This window comes from Ascidiella aspersa, chromosome 1 (assembly GCF_963924565.1).
Source record: "Ascidiella aspersa chromosome 1, kaAscAspe10.2, whole genome shotgun sequence".
Classification (NCBI taxonomy): domain Eukaryota; kingdom Metazoa; phylum Chordata; class Ascidiacea; order Phlebobranchia; family Ascidiidae; genus Ascidiella; species Ascidiella aspersa.
In genome coordinates this window covers 17578732-17601114 of record NC_139447.1, presented here as the reverse complement: position 1 = coordinate 17601114, position 22383 = coordinate 17578732, and the positions used below count along the sequence as shown (strand labels likewise).

At 33.2% G+C, this 22383-nt stretch overlaps 1 protein-coding gene across 2 annotated transcripts in view; it reads right to left on the bottom strand.

The window, feature by feature from the left end:
- Positions 1–21854, bottom strand: part of LOC146168122 (uncharacterized) — a 28612-nt gene extending 6758 nt beyond the window's left edge. Inside the window, exons 1-15 of one of the 2 annotated variants that reach the window (XM_083383120.1) lie at positions 21712–21854; positions 18230–18317; positions 16975–17112; positions 14280–14381; positions 13655–13753; positions 8153–8266; positions 7966–8091; positions 4905–5030; positions 4712–4837; positions 4489–4644; positions 4179–4270; positions 2461–2580; positions 1631–1815; positions 1454–1545; positions 54–134 (exon numbers count right to left, since the gene is read on the bottom strand). In XM_083383120.1, coding sequence (XP_083239246.1) covers positions 54–134; positions 1454–1545; positions 1631–1815; positions 2461–2580; positions 4179–4270; positions 4489–4644; positions 4712–4837; positions 4905–5030; positions 7966–8091; positions 8153–8266; positions 13655–13753; positions 14280–14381; positions 16975–17112; positions 18230–18317; positions 21712–21803 — 1737 coding nt within the window. In that variant the 5' untranslated portion in view covers positions 21804–21854. The remainder of the gene's footprint in view (positions 1–53; positions 135–1453; positions 1546–1630; positions 1816–2460; positions 2581–4178; positions 4271–4488; positions 4645–4711; positions 4838–4904; positions 5031–7965; positions 8092–8152; positions 8267–13654; positions 13754–14279; positions 14382–16974; positions 17113–18229; positions 18318–21711) is intronic. The other variant, XM_083383126.1, reaches the window with a different exon arrangement.
- Positions 21855–22383: the final 529 nt, after the last annotated feature.

The window sequence follows — 22383 nt, the reverse complement described above, 5'->3', positions numbered from 1 at the left end:
AAATCAAAATTGCAAAACCTGAACAAATATAACCTAAAAAAATAACCACTTACTTGAAGTATTTCTGAAGTTGCTGGAGAACTATCTTTTATTTCTGCATTAGGAGAAACTTGCTGTTGTTCACAACTATCGAACTACAATAAAAGAATTATTGACATAACTGCTATTTTAAACTAGAATTGTATATAACTAGAGAATATGACAACTTTAAAATTAATACGTTTTAGCCTGTACATCAATACCTAATTATTAGCGGTTAACCTTGTTCTATAGAAGGGATCAGCTAAGAAAGCCATGAGAGCCATATTATATTTTTTAACATTTAATTCTTGAGTAAGCACGAAAAAATTCTGTGGCCAAGTTTGAAAAACTTTAAATACGGTGTTTCATGGTATGAACAGGGCTTTTTTAATGCAAAAAAGGTTTTATCAAATTGGCTAACAGCTACAAGAAGACAAACAGGATTCTAAAAAAACACGGAAAATTTTGCTATTAAAATTGTTAAAAAAAATATACAGTTTGGAAGGGGTCATGACCACCTGGAGTTTTATTCAAGTCATGATAAGAAATAATAGCTTGGATTTATGTGCAAGGAAAATTACTTTGTCAAAAGAGCAATAAATGGCTCGTGAGCCATAGGTTCCCAGACCCTGTTCTATAGCATGAATAAAAAAATGAAATACAAAAATTGACCACCAGAAAATACTCAAACTAAACGAAAACCATTTTTAAGGTTTTATTTAAAATACTTTGGGATTTCTGTCTACTAAAATACACTCACATCAGGCTTTTTCAAGACAAACTTTATAAATAAAACATGTGGTCATCCAAATATGGCCACAATAAATATGTATCCTAAATTTATGGGACTTTTATGGTAGATAAACTAAAATGCCTAAATAGAGATTATTATAGGCAGATTAAAAACATTAATGCTGAAGCAACAACTGTTTTCATGAGTTTTAAAACATCATTAAACTTAAAACTTGCTGTAAAATGAGGACTTTTTTAAAATTAGAATATACTTATTTCAACAAATGATACACTGGATGGATGTATTTAAGTTAACCTCCAATAAAATGTGTATAGAATTAGTTAAGTTTTTAATTGATTGTATTTTATGGACAGTTCAATACACCAGTTAAATTTAAAAGCATTTATGCTAGCGTTAACAAACTGCCTAAAAGAAACATAGTGAGAGAATTTGTAACATTTATGTAACTGACAGGTCACATTTTGGCAAAACAATTCAAATTTTACAAGCTTTTAATACCGCAGTATTACATAACCTTAAACTATTTTAACATGTCATTGTTTAAAAAACGTTTTGGCATTGTTAAGTGAATAACGGTGTAAAAAATTAAGATTAAACAATGGAGGTGGACACTCAATTAAATATGGCATATGGCTAAATGGTAAGATTCTATGTGAATTTATTATAACTACTGTTTACTTTTGGTAATTCGCTGTTGGAGCTGCGAACTTTACCAGATCCAGATAAAAGTTTTATAGCATCTTGAACACCTTCCTCCAGGTACGGTACTTCTTAACAACAACAAGTTACAATTTTTTCATCAACAATAAATACTATAATTTCTAAAGAATAGATTACACTGAAAGACAAAAGTACCTTCATTCAGAGTACTTGAAGGTGCTACTGTAACATTTCCTTTTTTACATTTATTAGGCGACTTGTCAATAGTGACATTGTGAAATGGCACTTCATTTAACCAGAAAGAAGTAGAGGTAAAATTCTTCTTTTTTTTCTCAGTTTGATTTTTCAATCCAATTTCAACAAATATTCCTGGTTCAAACCTTAATATTATAAATATTTAAAAGGAAAACATAGTACTCTTGGACTATCTATGCCGATGTTATACTTGTCTATTAAACAGGAAAAATTGTAATTGTTAAATTTTAAGTCAATATAGAACTACTTAAGCGCTGCAAGTCTATGTAAAACAGAAAACACAAAATAAATGTAGGACCGAATTTGAGGACTTTTTAAAATTTTAAACAACCTATTAACAACATGTTAATTTCACAATTTTTTTAGAATGGCACAACAAAATCAATTCCTGCCAGATGCCAATATCTTTATGTGTGAAAACACACAAAAATAAAATAGTTTTCTTTGGTTATCTAGTAGATTTTTCGATTGACATAGTTCCAACTAGCCAGAATTCTACCATACTTCCATTATTCTTAGTTGTGTTTGATGATGATTAGACTTTTTTAGTAAAGAAACAAATATAAGCGCATGAATTAATTTCTTACAATTTACAGAAAAATATATTTCGCCATACGCCATGGATATCCTAAGTTCCTTAATGCGAATGAAAGTTTATAAACTTATATTCAAGAAAAATATTTTTTAACATTTTCTACCATGTTAAAAATCTATTTATAATTTATTTTTCCGAAATAAGACAACAGAAAAAAAAAAGAAAAAATATTTACTTGGCAGTTTGTAGAATGTTATACACAGCTACATATCGCACAGAAATCTCTGTAATACTTTTATCAGGGTCCACAAGTCTATGGAGCAAGATCATAGTACCTGGATCTTCTTTGACACACCTATTAACAACAAAAAAACTTATAAAAACAATAGACACAAAATAATACATAAATTAGAAATGGAGACTGTTACATATCCAAAAATCAAATTACATTGTCAACTAAATTGAGATATTAGGTTTTCCAAAATTAATCTGGCTTTAAAAAAAATAGCAGTCTATATTTCAAAGGATCAGCAACCTACGACCTGCGGGACGGATCCAGTTCACGAATGTTAATTATTCCCATATCTTTTGTCTATTTTAGCTATGTAAAGTAAAAATGTTTCATGCTTCACACAAATAGTATTTAGCACTCTGTTATGTTTGCCTTTTTAGAAAATCTTTTCAGCTGCAAGGCGCCATACGAAAACCTAAACTGTCAACAAATCTGGATGAATGTAATTGTAAATTAGATGAAAGATTAAACTTATCGCATTTTTTTATTTTTTTTATTACACCTTTTCATATATTCATGGATGACGCTGTGCTAATCCAAATATTAAACCGAACAAAACCATGTTTTTCTTTAAATGTAGGCTAAATATACTGATTTTTTAAGTAGCCGTTAAAGTTTAGTACGGGCCGCCAAGGCCCTTCCACGTTTTGGTCCGACTTGTGACTAGGAAAATTTGCCAACTCCTGTTTTGAAATACAAACAAAAATGCATTCAAAAAAAGAGAAACTATTGCAAGAAAAATAAGGCATGTGGCAGGTGACTTAGCGGTCTTGTATCTTTTTACTGCAAAAATTATTGTTACTTAATTCACTGATAATTTTATTGTTACTTATTTCACTGATAACTGATAATTGCGAGTTATTATATGCGCCCAAAATTTATTTGCAGGACATATATTGCTTATGTTGAATTATATGGGCCAAAAATTTATTTTCAGGACGTATCTGTTTTTTCTAAAACCTCTTTCGTTGGTTTGGTATAGTATGCTATGTTTGAGACTGTTTTTCGTCCAAGAGATTTATAGAAATAAATCGTAGAAAAGTATAAATCGTAGAAACTATAAGACAAGGTATAGGGTGTTTTTTCAGGTTTTGGGCTCTGTCCCACTAAGGACCTTGATAGAAAATTTTAATAAGTAGGCTGTACCTTTTTTAGACAGGGGCTGAGGTGCTTTAGGTGGGGGTTCAAGGGTGCATATGTTTGGAGGGGTAGGATATATTTATTTACCAAATAGGCAAGTCTTTTTATTGATAATATCTTTTAAATATAAAATATGATGCAAATAAAACAAAACATGCAAAAAAGCATAAAATGCCTATTTTAATGTTACAGAACAGTGTTTTAATTTTGCGAATTTATATGAAGGGACACAAATTTCGCGCATATAAATAAAATAAAAGCTAGTTTAAATAGACAAACATTTTAACTTTAAAGCGAAAACACAATAAAAAAACACGAACACATTTAAAAATCAAAGCAAACCTAAACCTATATGCTACTAAGGCCAAACAAGATTAGCATGAGGCATTTGCTTTCCTCAGGCATAAATCGCCTCCTGAAGCAATAAAGTGACTAAAACCATGCACACTCGCTTTCTTTGCATCTTAGAGTAAACATAAAAAAGACTCATAACTGAAAGTTAGAAAACTGTACTTTCTTACCAGGTTGAAGGAATAGAAACAATAAGAAAAGTTGACTTCCTCATAATTGAAGGGGATTCTTTAAGATTACTGTTGATGGTGTCTAGTAAAACCTAAAAAATAATTATAAATCAGCATATTTTGTACCAAAGTAAGCCATGACATCACAATCAACTGGACATTATATAAGTTTCTAACAAGATTATTCATTTTTTAATAAGAGAAAATACGGCCCAAGATGATGTAATTGTAAAGTCATTATTAAAGCTTAAAACTGCATTCCAATTTATCTAAACCATTACTTTTCTTTAAATATGTACAAAGAACTCACCAATCCAGCATTACCAAATATTAATTGTAATGTTGCCTTGACATGAGAGCGCCATCTAGCAGGACATATCTCTCCAAGAATTTCACAAGATAAGCTATGTGCCTCACTTTCATTAAGGGTTGGATTTGTTTCATGAACTAAATATGCAACAGCTTTCTAGGACAAATAAAAAAATAAAAAACAACACAAAATAACACATTTAAACCAGTTATATTTCTTGTACTTTTTTAAGGTTAGAGTTTTCCAGAGAGTTTTGCGAATCTGATGAAAACTCTTTCTGGCTTATTTTGAAGTTAATTAGTGGCAATTCACAATCCAAAAATTGTGCAACTGGTAGACGTTGAATTCCCTGAAAAAAAAGTTGGAAAAGATAAATAACAAAATAAATAACAAAGCTCAAAGAAAGTGAAGCAAACCTGTTCAATTTCCATTGAAGTGCAACAATTTTGCAGAGCATCTTTTGCTTCATTTGGAGAAATGTAAAACGCACCATTTACAACAAAGATTGGCATGACAAGAGATCGAATTGTAGTTTCATAATTCTAAAATTTTATGGTAATTATTAAGATAATCCAGGATTATAACTGATGTAGAAAGCCAAAAATTTATCAGAGGTAGGCAAACTATGGCCAAATGGGCTAATCGCAACTCTCCTGGCCAGTCGGATGTAGGTATAAATTATAACATCAAGAAAAATATTTTAGCTATTGATTGGCAGATCTAAGTGAGCTCACTACCTTAATTTTAGTTTTGTTTGATGTTTGACTTAGCACCCAGAAGTGTCAAAATAACCTTTTGAAAAGCACTCAGAAGTGTCAAAATAACCTGTTAAACAACCCTTTATTAAACCCTGTGCATTATTATCATTAGCATGCATTATTATCATTAGCATGAATTTTTTAAGTAACTAACATGATCTGTTATGCAGTCAAATGATGTACTGCAATGAATACAATGGTACTATTACCATAACCAATACTTGACAATTACGCTGTGTATAACGTCCACCTTAGGTAACCCTGTAACTAGGGATGTTCAAAGTAGACAAATCCCCCAATTCTGTCGTTTATTTCGGGTATTTGGAACCGATATAATTTAATGTTTTACCGCCGATTGTTGCGCCTATTGTACAAACGCGTGCGGTAAGTTGGCATGTCGCTGCGGCGACCAATTTATAGTGCTTGCTTTAAATGTAACCTGGTGTCAGCGTTTTTCAGGCGACCAATTACTTCGCGTCTGACGATAACGTTCGTCTAATAATTAAGTGTCAATCAAGCGTTATTGGGCGAGCGACTAACGTGTAATGTCAGGAGCGGAGTTCGCAATTTCCCTAAGTGCGTTAAGTTGCAAAATTAACACATGCTGGCCATCGAGAAAATGCGCTATAGGGTTACTTAAGGTCAACTTTAGGCCAATATTCAGCGAGGTTATGCAGTTATGCACAGCATAAATTGTCAAGTATTCGTTATGTCAATAGTAACTTTGTATTCGTTGCAGTACATTATTTGACTGCATAACAGATCATGTTAGTCAAAAAAGAAGCACTAAGACCCAACAATGCTTTCAAAAACTGGACCAAATTGCTAAAGAGTTCTGTGTGCACATTGGGCGGACCTTTTAGTGAGAAGTTAAACCGCGCCAGAAAACAAGCGATAAATGATTGTGAGATTTGCAGAAATGTTTGGAGACAGGAAAAAAACATGTCTAAAGTTCAATTAACGGCGAACACCACAGCGCACAAGAATATTACGTTAATATACAATTATACATGTCTCGAAATGCGAAAACCTAATTCCTAGCCCTACATTTAAAAAGAAAGGCGCAAAATTAATAATGAATGTTAGAATTTACAGTCGGCGTAATTAGCAACCGGTGATAATTTTGTAGTGCTAATTAAGCACGTAACAGCAATGTACTCACTATTGGCAAAAATATAAGTTGTGGCAACAACCTGGACAGTGGACATGTATTACAGTTTACCCAACTGCTTCAAATGACAGTTGTTAAGAATGTAAAACATTTTTTATTATAATGTACACATGTTAGCAAATTGTTTGGGCGATTTATTGCTGTGAATATGGGCCCTGTAGGGTAGAAAAAGATTAATCCATTCCTCAAACAAAATCGAGGTTAAATAATTTAATAAAAATATACTAGGATTCGCTATTCTGAATTCGTTATTCTAGATTCGAAACCTATTATTCTAGAATACCTTGGTATTCTACTTTGAACATTCCTACCTGTAACGCATTTTGCCCAAAGCCAGCCTGTTTTACGAGGAATGTTAGTTTTGCAACGCATTTAAGAAAATTGCCAACTCTGCCCCTGGCATTGCACGTTTATCGCTCGCCCAATAACGCTTGATGTACGCTTAATTATTAGGTTAAGGTTAACGCAAGACGCAAAGTAAATGGTTGCCTGAAAGAACGCTGACATTTCACAACAATGCTGTATTTAAAGCAAGCATCACAAATGTGTCGCCGCAATGACAGGCCTTGATCTAAATTTGCCACTCGCGTATCTACAAATAGGCGCAACAATTGACAGTAAAACATTAAATTATATCGGTTCTAATTACTCAAAATAAACGGCAGAATTGGATACAAATCCCATTTGTATTCCAATCAAAGGATTGAATATTCTACTTTAAACATCCCTAAATTTACATTATACCACAGTAACATGTGCAACTTCGGTTGAATTAATACAAAACAAGTATATATCATAACAATAAAAATATTAGCATTGTAAGAAACTGCAACTAAAGTACAAAGGCTAGAGCCCCTTACTGCTTGAAGTACAAACAAAACGTGAAGGACCAAGCAAGATTAAAACCACATAAGCCCAACACAAGAACTAAACCACAGGAGAGATAGGAAAACATAGAACCCTTAAACCAGTGCTTCCCAACCATTTTCAGGGGTCCCAAATTTTATTGTTAAACAGGCTTGTCGCTTTGAAGGCACCCCACTGTCAAGAACTGGCTGTTTAAGATTTTGTTTACTGTGTTTCCAATAAGATGTCATGGGACTTACTCTTCTGTTTACATTTCATTTAAACTCAATGTTTGTGCAATGAATGTTCAGGCATTTACTTATGTATCAGTTTGTAAGTCACTAGAAAGCAGTGGTTCCGCACCTTTTTAACTTACACAACCATCCAAGTATGATATACATACAAACCAGAGTTAATTAGAATGACATTAAATTGGCAAAACGTTCAACTTTCCAGACTGATTGTTTCTAAATTCAACAAAAATGACCATATTTATGCCAAAGTGGCATAAGTCTCCATTTGTTGCATTACACCTTTTTAATCTCAATAAAAATTTATCGTGCACTTATGATACAACAATCAAAAACTTCATGCACACTTGTAAAATTAAAAATGCTAACTCTATACTAATATGACAACATAGTCTGTAAAAATATCCTCGGGTATTTACATTTTTTTATTAAATGAAGGTACCTACATTACCTTTAGAGATGATGATATCTTCATGTTTAGCTTCTTTAAATAACTTTCTGAAACAGGCGAACTTTTCAATAAATTCTGTATTTCATATTCAGTAAGACCTGGTGATTTTCGAAGACTTTCAGTTTTCTAGCAAACAAAAAATCCAACATAAGTTATCAAATATTCCCTTTGTAACAAAAATACAAACCTGTCTTGAAATGATCCAAGATCTACAGCATTGCCTAACATCACATAAGCTATTCCATTCTTTCAAGCAATGCCTACAATGTGGGGAAAGTTCAACACTTCTGGACAAAGTTACCTATTAAGTAAAAATTAATATAAAATAGGATATGTTTTATTATTTTTATGTATGTAGAAACCTGCAACTTAGTACAAAACTGTCATCAATTTTATCCAGATTTAAAAGTATTATATATCTGTGCAACATGTAACAATGAAAGAGAGTACAATAAAGATGTCACAGGGAGAGTGGTCCTGTTGTTTAATATTAGATAACATAAAAATAAACCAATATGATTGTAACACAAGCTCAAACTTTAGAAGAGTATGCTGAAAGATTTGAATTGTTGAAATGTAAGTTTTTTTTGTGTAATGGACGTTTGTTTACATTTTAGGTCCAATATATTTAAGTTGTGCTTTGCCTGAGTTTCTAAAATGTTCTGAATATAAAATTATTAGGTTGTTCTAAATCAGTGGTTGGGGCCCCTCAAGCAGTTTCATGGGGACCGCGAATGTAAGAATGAGTTTTGCTTTTAATCAATGCTAAAATGAAAATGAACAAACCACTCCTATTTTTTTTAAATATACAGCAGGGGCGTCCAACTCAAACATGTCGGCGTACCAATTTTTATCTTATAATCTCCTCCCGTGCCAAAGTTTCGTAACCGAACCAATTCTTTTTAATCATAAAAGCACTTTTTTACCAGAAAAAAGAATGTTTATTTAAACTTGAAAAAAAAATTTAGTAGAAATTTCTTCTCACCAAGCTATATAATATTATGTGAATGCTAGCCTCCACACAGTATAATGTTACTATATCAAAAGTAATTGTTGGTTGTCGTGATTGCTGCGATTGTTTTGTATTGTGAACAAACAATGGCAATTGGCTGTATAACAATCTCAGTATTTTCTGACAATTGGCTGAATAACAAATTGAGCTATTTTGGCAATTGGCTAAATAACAATTTTAGTATTTTTGGGGGAGGGCCTGCGTGCCATTTTTTATTAGGTCGCGTGCCGCAGTTGGCATGCGTGCCGCTTGTTGGACACCCCTGATATACAGCTACAGTACTGCAAATGCTACCAACTTGATGCCATGTTGGCCGAAGAATTAGCCAAAAAAACAAAACAATTGGTGCTTGAAAGTATTTAATTTGCAACGAATACAAAGAAAAAAATTTTTTGGAAAGATCCTTTTCCAAAAAAAACCCTTGTGGTATTTAATCTCATATATTTTTAAAATTCTGCACTACAATTAGCGGGAATCGGTTTTGTTGTGCCATTCTAAAAAAAAAACGGTAGTGTGAAGCACATTGTTTAGTGGGGGAGGTGGCAGTGCTACAGGCAAATAGATTGTTTATTATTTAAAAAAATACTCAATTGTGGTCATTAAGATTATAGTACCGTATTTTATGGACCATAAGGCGCAATTTAAATCCTATTTTTTCCTCACAAATTGATTGCGCGCCTTATAATCCGGTGCGCCTAATGTACCAATGCAGTTAAAGCTAAAGTTAAGAAAACAAATTCAGAGCTTGCCGTTATTCCGGGTGGGTTAACCAAAGAACTTCAGCCGCTAGATATTGGTATCAACAGACCATTTAAGGGTAAATTATGAGTTGCATGGCAGCATTGGATGATAGACGGCGAACACACAGTACTAAGACAGGGAGACAACAACAAGCAAATTCTGCAATTATATGCCAATGGATCGTAGATGCGTGGGCAAAAATATCAATATCCACTATCATGCCATCATTTAGGAAAGCTGGGATAATCACTGAACAATTAAATACTGATAATAGCGATGAGGCAGACTCTGACAGTGACGAGACAGAAGAAAACACGTCAACAAAACTTGGCGGGCGGCAGCTAGTGGTACAGAAAGTTAAAGGTAATCGCAACGCAAGAAAACAACGAAAATTTGGAATTGCAGCGAACATGTTAATGAGCTTTATACGGTAACCCATACTTCTTATAATACGTTGCGTTCTATAGCCCGGTGCGCCTTGTATTAACAAAAAACTAATCAAAGAAATTTATTGACAGTGGGCCTTATAATCGGGTGTACTTTATGGCTGTAAAATACGGTATCCAACCCCGCTATCTTGAGAAGGGCGCTCTACCACTAACATTGCTCTGTAGGTCACTTCCAAAAAAAAAATCTCTCTGGCGGACAAACCAAGGCAAATATATTTAAAGATTAAATTAGAGATTTAATAAAACCAAAGTTTCCCAAACTTTTATAAAATTTATAAGTTAGGTAAATTCCAACAATACTCATGACTAATACTCACCTCAAAAGCAAAGACAAAATAAATGTTATATTGAAAGCAGTGATTACGTGGTCTGTCACATCACTTTAAAGCGAATCGACAGATTTTACATAGGCAGACTGAAAGACAGTGAAGACCCCAAAAAAAATTCTTCCGCATAATACTTCGTTTGTCTTTCGGCTGTTGTGCAAAATTGACCCAGGAATACAAAAGAAGCAATTTGCAACTACAGATATTGCATATAATTTTTTAAGAATAGCACAAAAAATTGATATGACAAAACCTAGCGAAGGCAACTTATGGTGCATGTACTAACTGTGGCAACTGGCAATATAAAGATGTCACAAAAAAATCATGCCTGGGTATAAAAAATAGTAAGTTTCATAAAAGCAAGATGTTTTTTTTTGTTTGCATGTCAATTTTTTTAATTGAAATATCTAGCACGATTCATATATGATGTTTAAGGTATTACATTTAGAAATTTCTTTAAAAAAACAATCCAAGCAAATCAGAAAAAAAAGGGAAGTTAATTTTACTTTCTGTTGAATCTATTTCTCTGCAACTGTTACTTCAGTCCAAACTAGAGGTGTTCAAAGTAGAAGATTAAATCCATTCAAATCTAAATTGGATTTGTATTTAATTCTGTGGTTTATTTTGGGTAATTTGAACTGATATAATTTCTTCATTTAGCTGCGCCTATTTGTACAAACAGGAGTTGCAAGTAGGGTTGTTTCAAAGTCGAATCTTAGTATATATTTTTTTAAGTTATTCAACCTTGATTTTGTTTGGGGGAGGGATTAATCTAAATATACCCTACGGAGCCCACAGTCACAGCAATCAATCGCCAAATAGTTTGCTAACATGTCTATGTTTTAATAAAAAAATAATTTTCCAAATGTTTAACATTTTTAACGACTGTCATTTAAAGCAGTTTTGTAAATCTGTAATACATGTTCAATACCTTATATTTTGCCAATATAGTGAGTGCAATGCAACAGTTCACAATAACTTTTCAGCAATTCAGTTCTGTTTTTTAAAATATTGTTGTTTGTCATTTTTTTTTTAAATACACAATTTGTTATGCTGTCAAATAATGAGTTGAACATAAGTAACCCGGTAGGGCATTTTATCCAAGGCCCGCATGTTTTATGAAGGAATGTTCCTTTTTGCAATTCAACGTACTCAAGGAAATTGCGAACTCTGTGCCTGGCATTACCTGTTAGTTGCTCGCTCAATGCGCTTCATTTGACACTAAATTATTCGGCAAAGGTTATCGCGAGACGCGAGGTAATTGTTCGCATGAAAAACGCTGACACTGCACTACAAGGCTACATTTCAAGCAAACACTATAAATGTGTCGCCACAGTCCACCATGGACGGTAAAACATTGAAATTCTCTTGTTGATATTAACCAAAATAAACAAAAGAATTGGATACGGATCCCATTTGGATTCGAATCCAAGGATTCAATATTTTAACTTTAAACAACCCTAGTTGCAAGTTCAGATAAAGGCCTTATTTACATTAAGCTATGCAGTGCAGCGTCGACTGATTAATTTGCGTTTATTTGCGTCCTTCGCCTAATAATTAGGTGTTGGTTATTTGGTGAGCAAAAAAATGCACAATGTAGGTGCAGAGTTTGCAATATCATAAATGACATATATATTAAAACAAACACATGTAAACAACGTGTTTTGCGATTATTGCTGTCACTGTAGACCAGGGGTTGCCAACCTTTTTTGCTGCTGGTGCCCTTTTGTTAAGTCAAAGCGTTCTTCGTACCTCAAAAAACATTCTGATGGACTTTTTAAGATATATAGTGCTAAATTACATTGCTTTTATAGCCTTATTAAAAGCTAAACCAGTATTTTACCAAATAATACAAAAATTGGAAAGAAATTAAATGTCAGTTATTTTGTTTCTCACTTCTTAGTGAGATATTTGTACTGCTGAATTGATAAAATTTTCTCAAAGGATGGTTTGATTGTACGCAAGGCAACACTGATGTTCATGTTCAATCTCGTAACCCCAAGGGGAATGAGTAGCCCCGTTGGCAACCCCTTCTGTAGACCCTGAGGCCATATTATGAATAACCCCCCCCCCCCCCCCACACAAAAAAAGTAGAAGTTAAACGAAAAGCAGGGCATTTTAAACTTTTTGCTCTGTGAGTCCATTTTGAGAAAAAAAAAATATGTGCGACCCCTTGATGGGTATAGTCTATGCACAACTAGTAGCGATATAATTTCCGCATATAATAAGTAATCTTGTATAATTATAATCATAATTGCAAAGATTTAAAAACAATCAGGTGTTAAGAGCATTGCTTTTTATAAAGTTGATTATTTTAACAGCGTCACAAAGAACAATATCAACCTGTGGATCATGCAATGTGTCTAAGTTCTTATTAATTTATATGTTCCTTTGGCTTTGCAACGAACCCAGCACACTTGCCAATCATTACCCCTGTGCCATCTATATAGACTCTTAACATAATTTTTTTATTGCGACCTACAATTGCTGAAACTACATTGACTTTAGCGATTTTATCTTCATCTTTAGTGTTAATTTTTTTGTTTAGTGGAACGCTTTACCACCTTTTTTAATAGTAATCAGACCTACTTTTAATTGCAAAATAATCCTAGGGGTGCCCCTAATAAACTGTTATTTATTAAAATTCTTAAAACATGATTTATCTGAAAAATACAGTTATATCCATTACAGCATCTTTTTGGGCTTGACTTTGACCACCACTAAGAAAAGTGGAAATCCCTAAACAAAAAGAAGAAAACAGCCTGTTGAATGAACCACAAAGAAAATGCAGCTCTTTTACCATCAAAACACATTGGTAATGAAGGACTTGGCAGCTGCTGTTTTAAAAAACAATTCTTTATCATAACAATGTGACACAAGTAAACTTCATGAATGAAGATTGAAATAGCCGCATTTAGGGAAAAATAGCTGGAAGAAGGTGAAGGGCCGCACAAAAAATGAAAAACGCGGGCCACGCGTTGCCCACCCCTGGTCTAAAAGCTTTCTGAAAGAAGTTTTAATGTGTTCTAGCACGCAAGATAATCTCAGAACAATGCTCTGATAGATTTACTCCCTAGGGAAGAAACTTAGGTTGATAGGTCCTTACTTTAACAAAGAGACAAAGATACAGAAAAACTTTTACAAATATATATTTTAAATACCTTTTCAGTTTCCATAATATTTGGATTGTTGTCATACAAAAAAGTTTTGAAGATGGTTTGCTGCACACTCTCCAAAAATAAAATGCACTTCTCCAAAACCTAAAGCAGCGATATTCAACAATTTAGACAAATCGCAATGTAATCATAAAGTACACTCATCTTGCAGAGATTTATATTTTCTTTGGGAATTTTGTTATTTTTATCTAAAAAAAAGCTGTTGGCTGAAAATAGAGCCTTAATCCCCCCTTTGTCCAACATCCAAAAATTAATTTTAAATTATTTGACAACACTTCACCACATTACCTAATTTGTAGTTCATTTTTTGTTGTCTTTTTAATTCCCCCAAATATCATTTACCAAATTCAAACTTCTTTTTTACATAGTTTTAAAACTTTCTTAAATGTTAGGTGATTACACAGAAAAAAACAATTCGAAAATTATTTTTACATTAGCATTGTTTTACTTTAAAAATGCAGGAATTATCAAACTTTAGGGTAACGGAGTAAGATTTCATGAGCAACAGGATGTAGTGTAGTTAAATAAATAAATATTTTTTACCCATACATAACTAATTTGTATAAAATTTAAAAATATGTACTGATAAGTACATAAATATCATAATTACCTTTGCATTTTGGTACTTCCATTTACAAACTTGAGTGTGATTGTTGTTGTTGTGGTTTGGTATTGTAAGGTCCATTAAAATGTTGGCAAATTCACTTTTAGCCTAGCAGAATAATAGGTGTTAGTTTAAAAGCTAAAAAAATTTAAAGGGTTAAACATTATCACAATTCAATCTTTGATACACATAAAAGTTTTGGTTTCGCATTAGCTTAAGATGCATGTAGGGATGTTCAAAGTAGAATCCCAAGGTATTCTAGAATAATAGGTTTCGAATCGAGAATAACAAATCCAGAATAGCGAATCCTAGTATATATTTTTATCCTCGATTTTCTTTGGGGAAGTGATTAATCTTAACCTACCCTACAGGGCCCACAATCACAGCAATAAATCGCCCAAACAATTTTCTAACATGTGTAGTTTACATTATAATAAAAAAACTCTCTCATATGTTTAACATTCTTAACAACTGTCATTTGAAGCAGTTGTGTAAACTGTAATATGTCAACTGTCCAGGTTGTGTCCAAAACTTATATTTTTGCCAATAGTGAGAAAATGCAACACTGCACACAGAAGTCTTGAGCAATTCGGTCCTGATTTTGAAAGCATTGTTAATCTTATTGCTTCTTTTTTGACCAACATGATCTGTTATGCAGTCAAATGATGTACTGCAAAGAATACAAAGTTATTACTGGCATAACGAATTCTTGACAATTACGTTGTGCATAACTGCATAACTTCCCTGAATATTGGCCTAAAGTTGACCTTAAGTAACCCCATAGCGCATTTTGTGGACAGCCAGCACGTTTTGCAACGCTATGTTACTTTTGCAACTTAATGCATTTAGGGAAATTGCGAACTCCACACCAGACATTACACGTTAGCCGCTCGCCCAATAACGCTTGATTGACACGTAATTATTAGACAAACGTAATCGCGAGACGCGGTAATTGGTCGCCCCAAAAAACGCTGACACTGCACTACGAGGTTACATTTAAAACAAGCACTATAAATTGGTCGCCACGGCGACAGGCAACTTACCACACGCGTTTGTGCAATTAGGCGCAATAATCCGCGGTAAAATATTAAATTATATCGGTTCCAATTACCCGAAATAAATGGCAGAATTGGATTCGAATCCCATCTGGATTCGAATCCAAGGATTCAATATTCTACTTTGAGCATCCCTAGATGCGTGACTCAATTACATTAAAAACATTGCCGCTTTGGGCAGTTTTCAAAAACCCCTGACAAAAAAGCGGCAAAGTTTTAAAGTTTAACTTTATGAGCACCAAATGCATTAATGCAAATATTTTTCGTGAAATATTTTTTTAGGCACAATTGACAAAATCCATCTTGTAAATACAAACAATGAACATTGTATAAACATTTAAAAAAAAGTTTTCGCGCTTTGCCCAAAAACACTTAACTGAAGCTGCTTGTTTGTGCACTGCTTCGCGTGACAACAGCAAGTTTCTTAAAAATTTAAAAACGTTATGACGTCTTTGAACTCTTTTTATGTCCATTAAACCATATTCCTGTTTGTCAGAGAATATGTAAAAACTATGGTAACCCTATAGGAAATAGTATTACATCACAGATTTTGTTTTTTTACTTGTGATAATAATCATCATCATTAAATCATTTGATCACCTTCGTTGTATAAATAGATGATTGCTTTCACCAGAATTGTCAAAATATTTTGTGGAGTTTATGTTACTAGATTTTCTTGTTGAAACTGTGAGATTTGAGTCTAGAACTCATTACACTGTTTCTTGACATATTCCGTGTTTATTTATTCAGACTTCAAATTAGATCAAGCACATATACTGCAAAATCTAAAGGCTTATGGAAACATTTTAAACAGTTTTTATAATTACATATAACATCCGATGGCTAGCGAGACATTTAAGTTTTGTCTGTATTTGTTGGCATACTGGCTTCTGTAGTATGTGTTTGTCAATTTTGACATAAAATTAGACCGCGAACACTGATTCAGAGTGACGTGATACATTTAAAATAATTGGTTATACTGTGGTTGGCCTAATACATTAATAATAAAAATTAAAATACACAAATCTAAAGGTTTATAAAACCATATTTGGCAGTTTTCATAATTCCTTTTACAGTGCCCCTTTGTCATGTATTAACACGAGACAGCCTGTATTATCGGTGTCATTTGAGCCAGTTTCTTCTTAGGAGATGATGTTACCGCTAGATAGAAGAACAAAGCTTAAATAAATTTTGAGATGACGTCACATTTTTGACATCTACTTTGTGTTTGGATGTTTGAAGTCTGTTTGATTTAAAGTTTTACTGTAAAACTCTGGACAAAAACGCCTTAAATAACTCCCCACCCCCCAAAAAAACAAACCATGAAAGAATTCAGGAAAAACAAGATTTGACCCGGAAATAAATTTCGTGGCCCATATAATTAAAAAAGATACATAATACTTAATACATTACATTGGAATGCAAGGTAATTTAATAGGAAATTTCACATATATATGAATAAAATTTTGGCAATAACCAATGCTCACTTTACAATTCTTTGCTTAATTATGTTTCGCTTTACTGATTCTACGTTGATAAGAGCGCACAAAGCATAGTCAAAATCTTAAAAATACATTAAATATTGTATACTAATACTTTAACATGGTTCTAATTAAAAAAAAGATACATAATACCAAATACTTTACATTGGAATGCAAGGTAACAGATTGTTTGCAAATTTCTTTAAACCTTTTTCGAACGCTTTGGGCACTTTCTTTACAATTTGTTCCATCCAGCATTATAAAAATTGCCTCAGAAATCCATGATCCATATTTGCAAACGGACTATAAAAATAAATAAATAAATCAATCAATCAAAATTTGGCAATGTAGAAGAGAACCAAAGAGCAGGATGTAAAACAGAACCAAAATCAATAAGAATTTGAAAGAAATTAGGGGCAGTCATATTTTCCATCATGTTGTAATAACTATTTATGGTCTCAAAAAACTAGTTAGGAAAATAACACAAACTTTGAGAATCAGTGATTCCAATCCAACATATTTTTACATTTTAAAAGGGTAATAAGTACGTTTAAAGGTAATAAGTGTGTTTTTAAATTTTTTTGGTTTCGGCTGACAAGTTGAAGGACAATATCAAGGTCCTTGTCCATGAAAAACGCTGCCAGTTAAGTAGCCAGAACAAAAATAACTAGCATAAATCATCAGCCTACACCCTACTTGTGTTTATCTTTTATTGTGTTCTTATTATGTGTTCTTGTCAGTTGACATTTCATGGTGAATTGCGGCCTTTAAGCATTTTACACGTCCTCATTTGGCCCTCTGAGCAATTTGCCTTAAACTATATTTTTTGTCTACTTTCACGAGTTTTTACTATGTTTTTTACTGTGCTAAGCAAATCTATTCAGCTCTAAGGCCCATTAATGTGTTTAACTAAATATCACACAAGTTGAACAATTGCTGCTACCACAGGGACCATATTTTCAAAGTTTTACATCTGTTAGTGATTCCTGATCGATATATATTAAATAGTTTAATCATGTTACGCAACAAGATTTTTAATATATAATGCAAAATTTTAAATGAATTTTAGTTTCAAAGACGAAAAAATTAATTACATTTTTTCAGTAAAGTCGATAAATAACTGCGTTTATTGCAGCGGTAGTTAATTTACATTGTCGAGACAATAAAACTACCTACACACAAAAATGATTGTATAATGTATATAGTAATTTGGTCACATTTATAGCACGTAGCTCCAGTAAAACTAATTTATGGAACACTTTGTATAGCAGTCTATGGTTTATTGATCTGTCATTGATTCCTTTTTTCATGTGTTTACAAAATCACAGATTGCAGCACTTTTTAGCTTATTCTCACCATTAAGGTGCAGTTTTGTTGGAGTGCCACATGTAAGTAGTAAGAAATGTTATTGACAATTTACCTGTATGGCATCCAGGTAGGCAGAAATACCTTGTTGTAAATATGAAACATGAATGTCAGGACTACCTTCAGGAAGTGGCAGAGGGATTCTAAAAAAATATAAATTTTACTAAGACTTGGTATAATTAAATAAGGTAATCATTAGGGATGTTTAAGGTATAATCCAAGGGATTCTACAATGTTAGGTTTTGAATCTAGAACAACAAATCCAGAATATCGAATCTTAGTATATTTTTTATTTATTGTTTAACATTCTGTTTTGGGGAGAGATTAGTCGTATTATACCCTACAGTGACTGCAATTAATCGTACATCATTTGCTAACATGTTTTTATACATTGTTATAAAAAATATTCACCCAAATGACCATTCTAAACAACTGCCATCTGAAGCAGATACAGAAACTATATCTTATAGCTTTATTAAAAACAAAACAAAAATAAAAGATAAAATAAATACCAGGTTGTTGCCAAAACTTAATATCTTACAATTCTTCAGCAATTCAGTCCCATTATATAAAACATTGCTGTGTGTCAGTTTTACTTCACTACAAATGTGATGTGCATTAAAATAATGGGTGTGACTTAAGCAAGTTAAGGCAATTAGGGAAATTGCAAGCTTTGTACATGACATTACATGTTAGTCGCTCACCCAATAACACTCAATTGACACTTAAATATACAGCGAAGGTTAATGCGGGGCGTGAAGTAATTGGTCGCCCGACAAAATACTGACGCCGCACTACTTTGTTACACTCTAAGTAATCACAGTAAATGTTTTGCCTCCGCTACAGGCAGGGGCGTATCCAGAACCACCTGCAATACTAAGCAAAGATAGTTTTTCCCGGGTGATATTGTGCCACGATTAGCGCAACATCTACGCCGAGCAGTGTGCCAAGTCAGCTAAAATACAAGCTGTGGTTGAGAAATTTGTGTCAGTTACACACTAAACAAGTGGTCTTCGAATATGCTTATAGAAAATAATTTTGCGGTAACTATCATTACATAAAAATGACAACTTTAAAATGTGCACGGCAGTCACATTCACACCACCTTTTCAGAGAATCTGCCTCAGTCGAAAAGTGCTGTTGGTACACAAACATCACATATTACCGTTGACATCAAACAGCGAGTAACACTAAATGCGCCCAAATACAGACTTGTAAACAGCCAACCTAAACAAATAACGAAAGGCCAAAGAAAAAAAATCTTCTACGTTTACGGTCGACCAAACAAGAGATGAAAAAAAAAGGTGTTTTGCGTTTGATTTTAGTTTCGCATTAGCTTAAGACGCATCACCTAAAAACATTGCCGCTTCAGACGGTGAGTTAAACCCTTATAAAATCGAACACAAAAACATATCTCAGTTACAAAAAGGAGGGGTCTGGACTCATCTGCCGTTGTGTGAACTCGCTACAAGTGCAAGTTATGTCAAATTGCCTAGTTAATGCTGTTGATAGCTGTTTTCACAAATTTATAAGGTTTGTACAACATGGCCACTGCAGCACCTGTGCAACCTTATTTTCAAGCAAGATAAATAAAAAAGATAATTTTGCGCTTAGTGAGATTTTTTACAGTGGTTCGGGGCAGCCATGAAGTTGGGGTGTCAATATTGCTAATCGTTTCATGTAGCCAATCAGTCAAGTCTCCTTCTATAAGGTAAAAGTTTTAGTCGCCTAACACCAAATTAGTACAAAATGTTCTGCCTTTCGCATGGATTTATAGTCAGTTGCATAAACCACAGTTTGTGACACAGGGTTGGGCTTAAGCACTCGCCCGCTCGCCAATGCGAGTGCAAACCGCTCCGGGCAAGTGCTGATTGACACCCACTCCCCGACTGGCGAGTGCCCTTCGGCGGGGAATTTAATTAGTTGTGTAAAAAAATATGTGTTAAGCACCACTACTAAGCGAAATATCACTTAGCAGCAGTTATTTCCTTATACACTAAGATGCAAACACATTCAACACTACACAAATAAAAGGTTAATCTAAGTCACGTTCGAAGCTCGTAATAAAGACTCTTTGTCCTGTTTTAAAAATTCGTTCATCGTCAAACAATCGAAGACATCATTGCTGCAGTGGCGACTGGTAAATAGTTATAAACAGTTATGAGGTTTATTGTTTAACTTAAACGTTGTTAATTTTTAAATGTTTAACCCGATCGTTGACGCCTTTCGAAAAGTTTATTGGACTTGTGGTGTATCCAGCAGTAAGAATTTAACTTTACTGCATTTATTGAATTGTTTGTATAAAAAAATTATCACCAATAGCTGCAGTTTTTGGTAACCAAAAGTTCTAATAATATTTGTAAGTAGTGTTTTTTTACGATGTTTAGAGGCACCGAAAAGGCTAACTGAACACTAGAGTATTTTGAAATACTGTCTACTTGCGAAACTATAGCTGAGAATTAGCAATTAGTCTATGTAAGTATATTGTTGCGATCTCTTAAAGTTTACAGCGGTCAACCAAGCCAAAGTTTAAAATATAACTGCCGGTAAATTATTTATATATCGCAATTATTGTATGTTTAGATACGAATCGAAACCATTGCGGACGCCCTTGGAAAATTAATACAACCAACTATAAGTCGTACAATTATTTAGTCATTATTTGCTGTTTAACCAGTAACTATAGTGTTAAGAGAGCGCCAGGATTTTTATAAAAATGGAAAACAGGAAGCCGTGGTGGCTACTAACACACCATCACCAAACCAATAAAGTAGGGGAATGTGGGGAGGGCTTCAAGAAAAACAAAACATTTTGTGTATTGTAGATGCTTAACGCTTCGACTAATTGGTACGCATAACTGAAAAAAGAAGGCATGAATAATGTCTTAGTGATTCCTTTTTGAAAGGTTGCTAACCACTGCTACATTGTTTGGATGGGATGATGTCTGGTAGTTGAATTCGCTTTAAAATAATATTTCAAAATTAGAACTTTTGCACTTAAATGTAGGCCAAGATAGGTTTAAATAAAGTTTAAAATATTTAAAAAAGTCAAAAACTGTCAAAGTACTTGTGTCAGTTACTTTAATTAGTAGACAGATTACACCGTGGCACAGGCTTGACCAAAATGCAAGAATCTATTAAGCTAAAGGCTCCTAATACCAAAGTATATATTGCATAATATGCCGTACCATGTCAGCGTACACTTAAGTCTTGTGTAATAAATATAAAAAAGATTATTGTAACGAATAAAACATTTTAACAAAAAAAAATGTTTTGTTGTGTGTTTCAAATTGATCAATTAATAAATACTTCAAAATAGAGTGCTACACTTTGCAAGCATGTCACTTTTAGCCCATTCTTCTGTTTTTTTTGAACAAACTATTTTTCTAAAATTGCCAATTTGGAGTATGAGAGGTGGCTCGCTTTTAACATGCAAGAAACAATTTTTGATTGTAGTTTAACTATTAATTTGTTGTTATAATAAACTTACAGAATGTTTAAAAAAACTACAATAGACTACTGGTACAATAATTCTCACCCTACATCCATGCTGTTAGTGCAGTAGTCTTCTTTAGTTCTTTTTTCTGGACCCACATTTCCAACAATCATTGTTGGTTTTTTGATAGACATTATACATTGAAACACATTATTGACAATAAACAGGCTTGGTTACATTATTACCTTTAAAAGCATAACATATTTTATGAGCAATGGATCTGGTATACACCTGCTTTAGTCAAGGGAAAAGGAATGTCTGGTATAATCAACATATTAACCACCAGGTAAAGTATCTCCAACTAGGAACTGATTAAAGAAGCAAAATTGAACCAATGAAATATTTGGTTTTGTAGATGTGAAATCAGTATCAAAGCATGCTGAAAAAACTGTCAAGGTATTTTATTAATTAGAACACATAACACCATTCTCTGCTAAATATTTTTTAGATGCGCTGGCCGTTGATGTGGAAAATCAGGTTAGTTTTTGTGCATTATAAACAATTTAAAAAAACTTCGATTTTTTTTTAAGGTTTGGTTTGTTACATGGTAACCTCACATTGCCCATGTATTGTAATTTAATCACAAGTATCGAAAAAAAGGTGATAATAAAAAATATTCACAGCTTAAAAGTGACTTCAAATATATATCCCTAGTGTAAGTTCTTCTGTTGGGGGCTATTTAATCTTCTTGTAGTTTACTCAATCAGCTCTGCT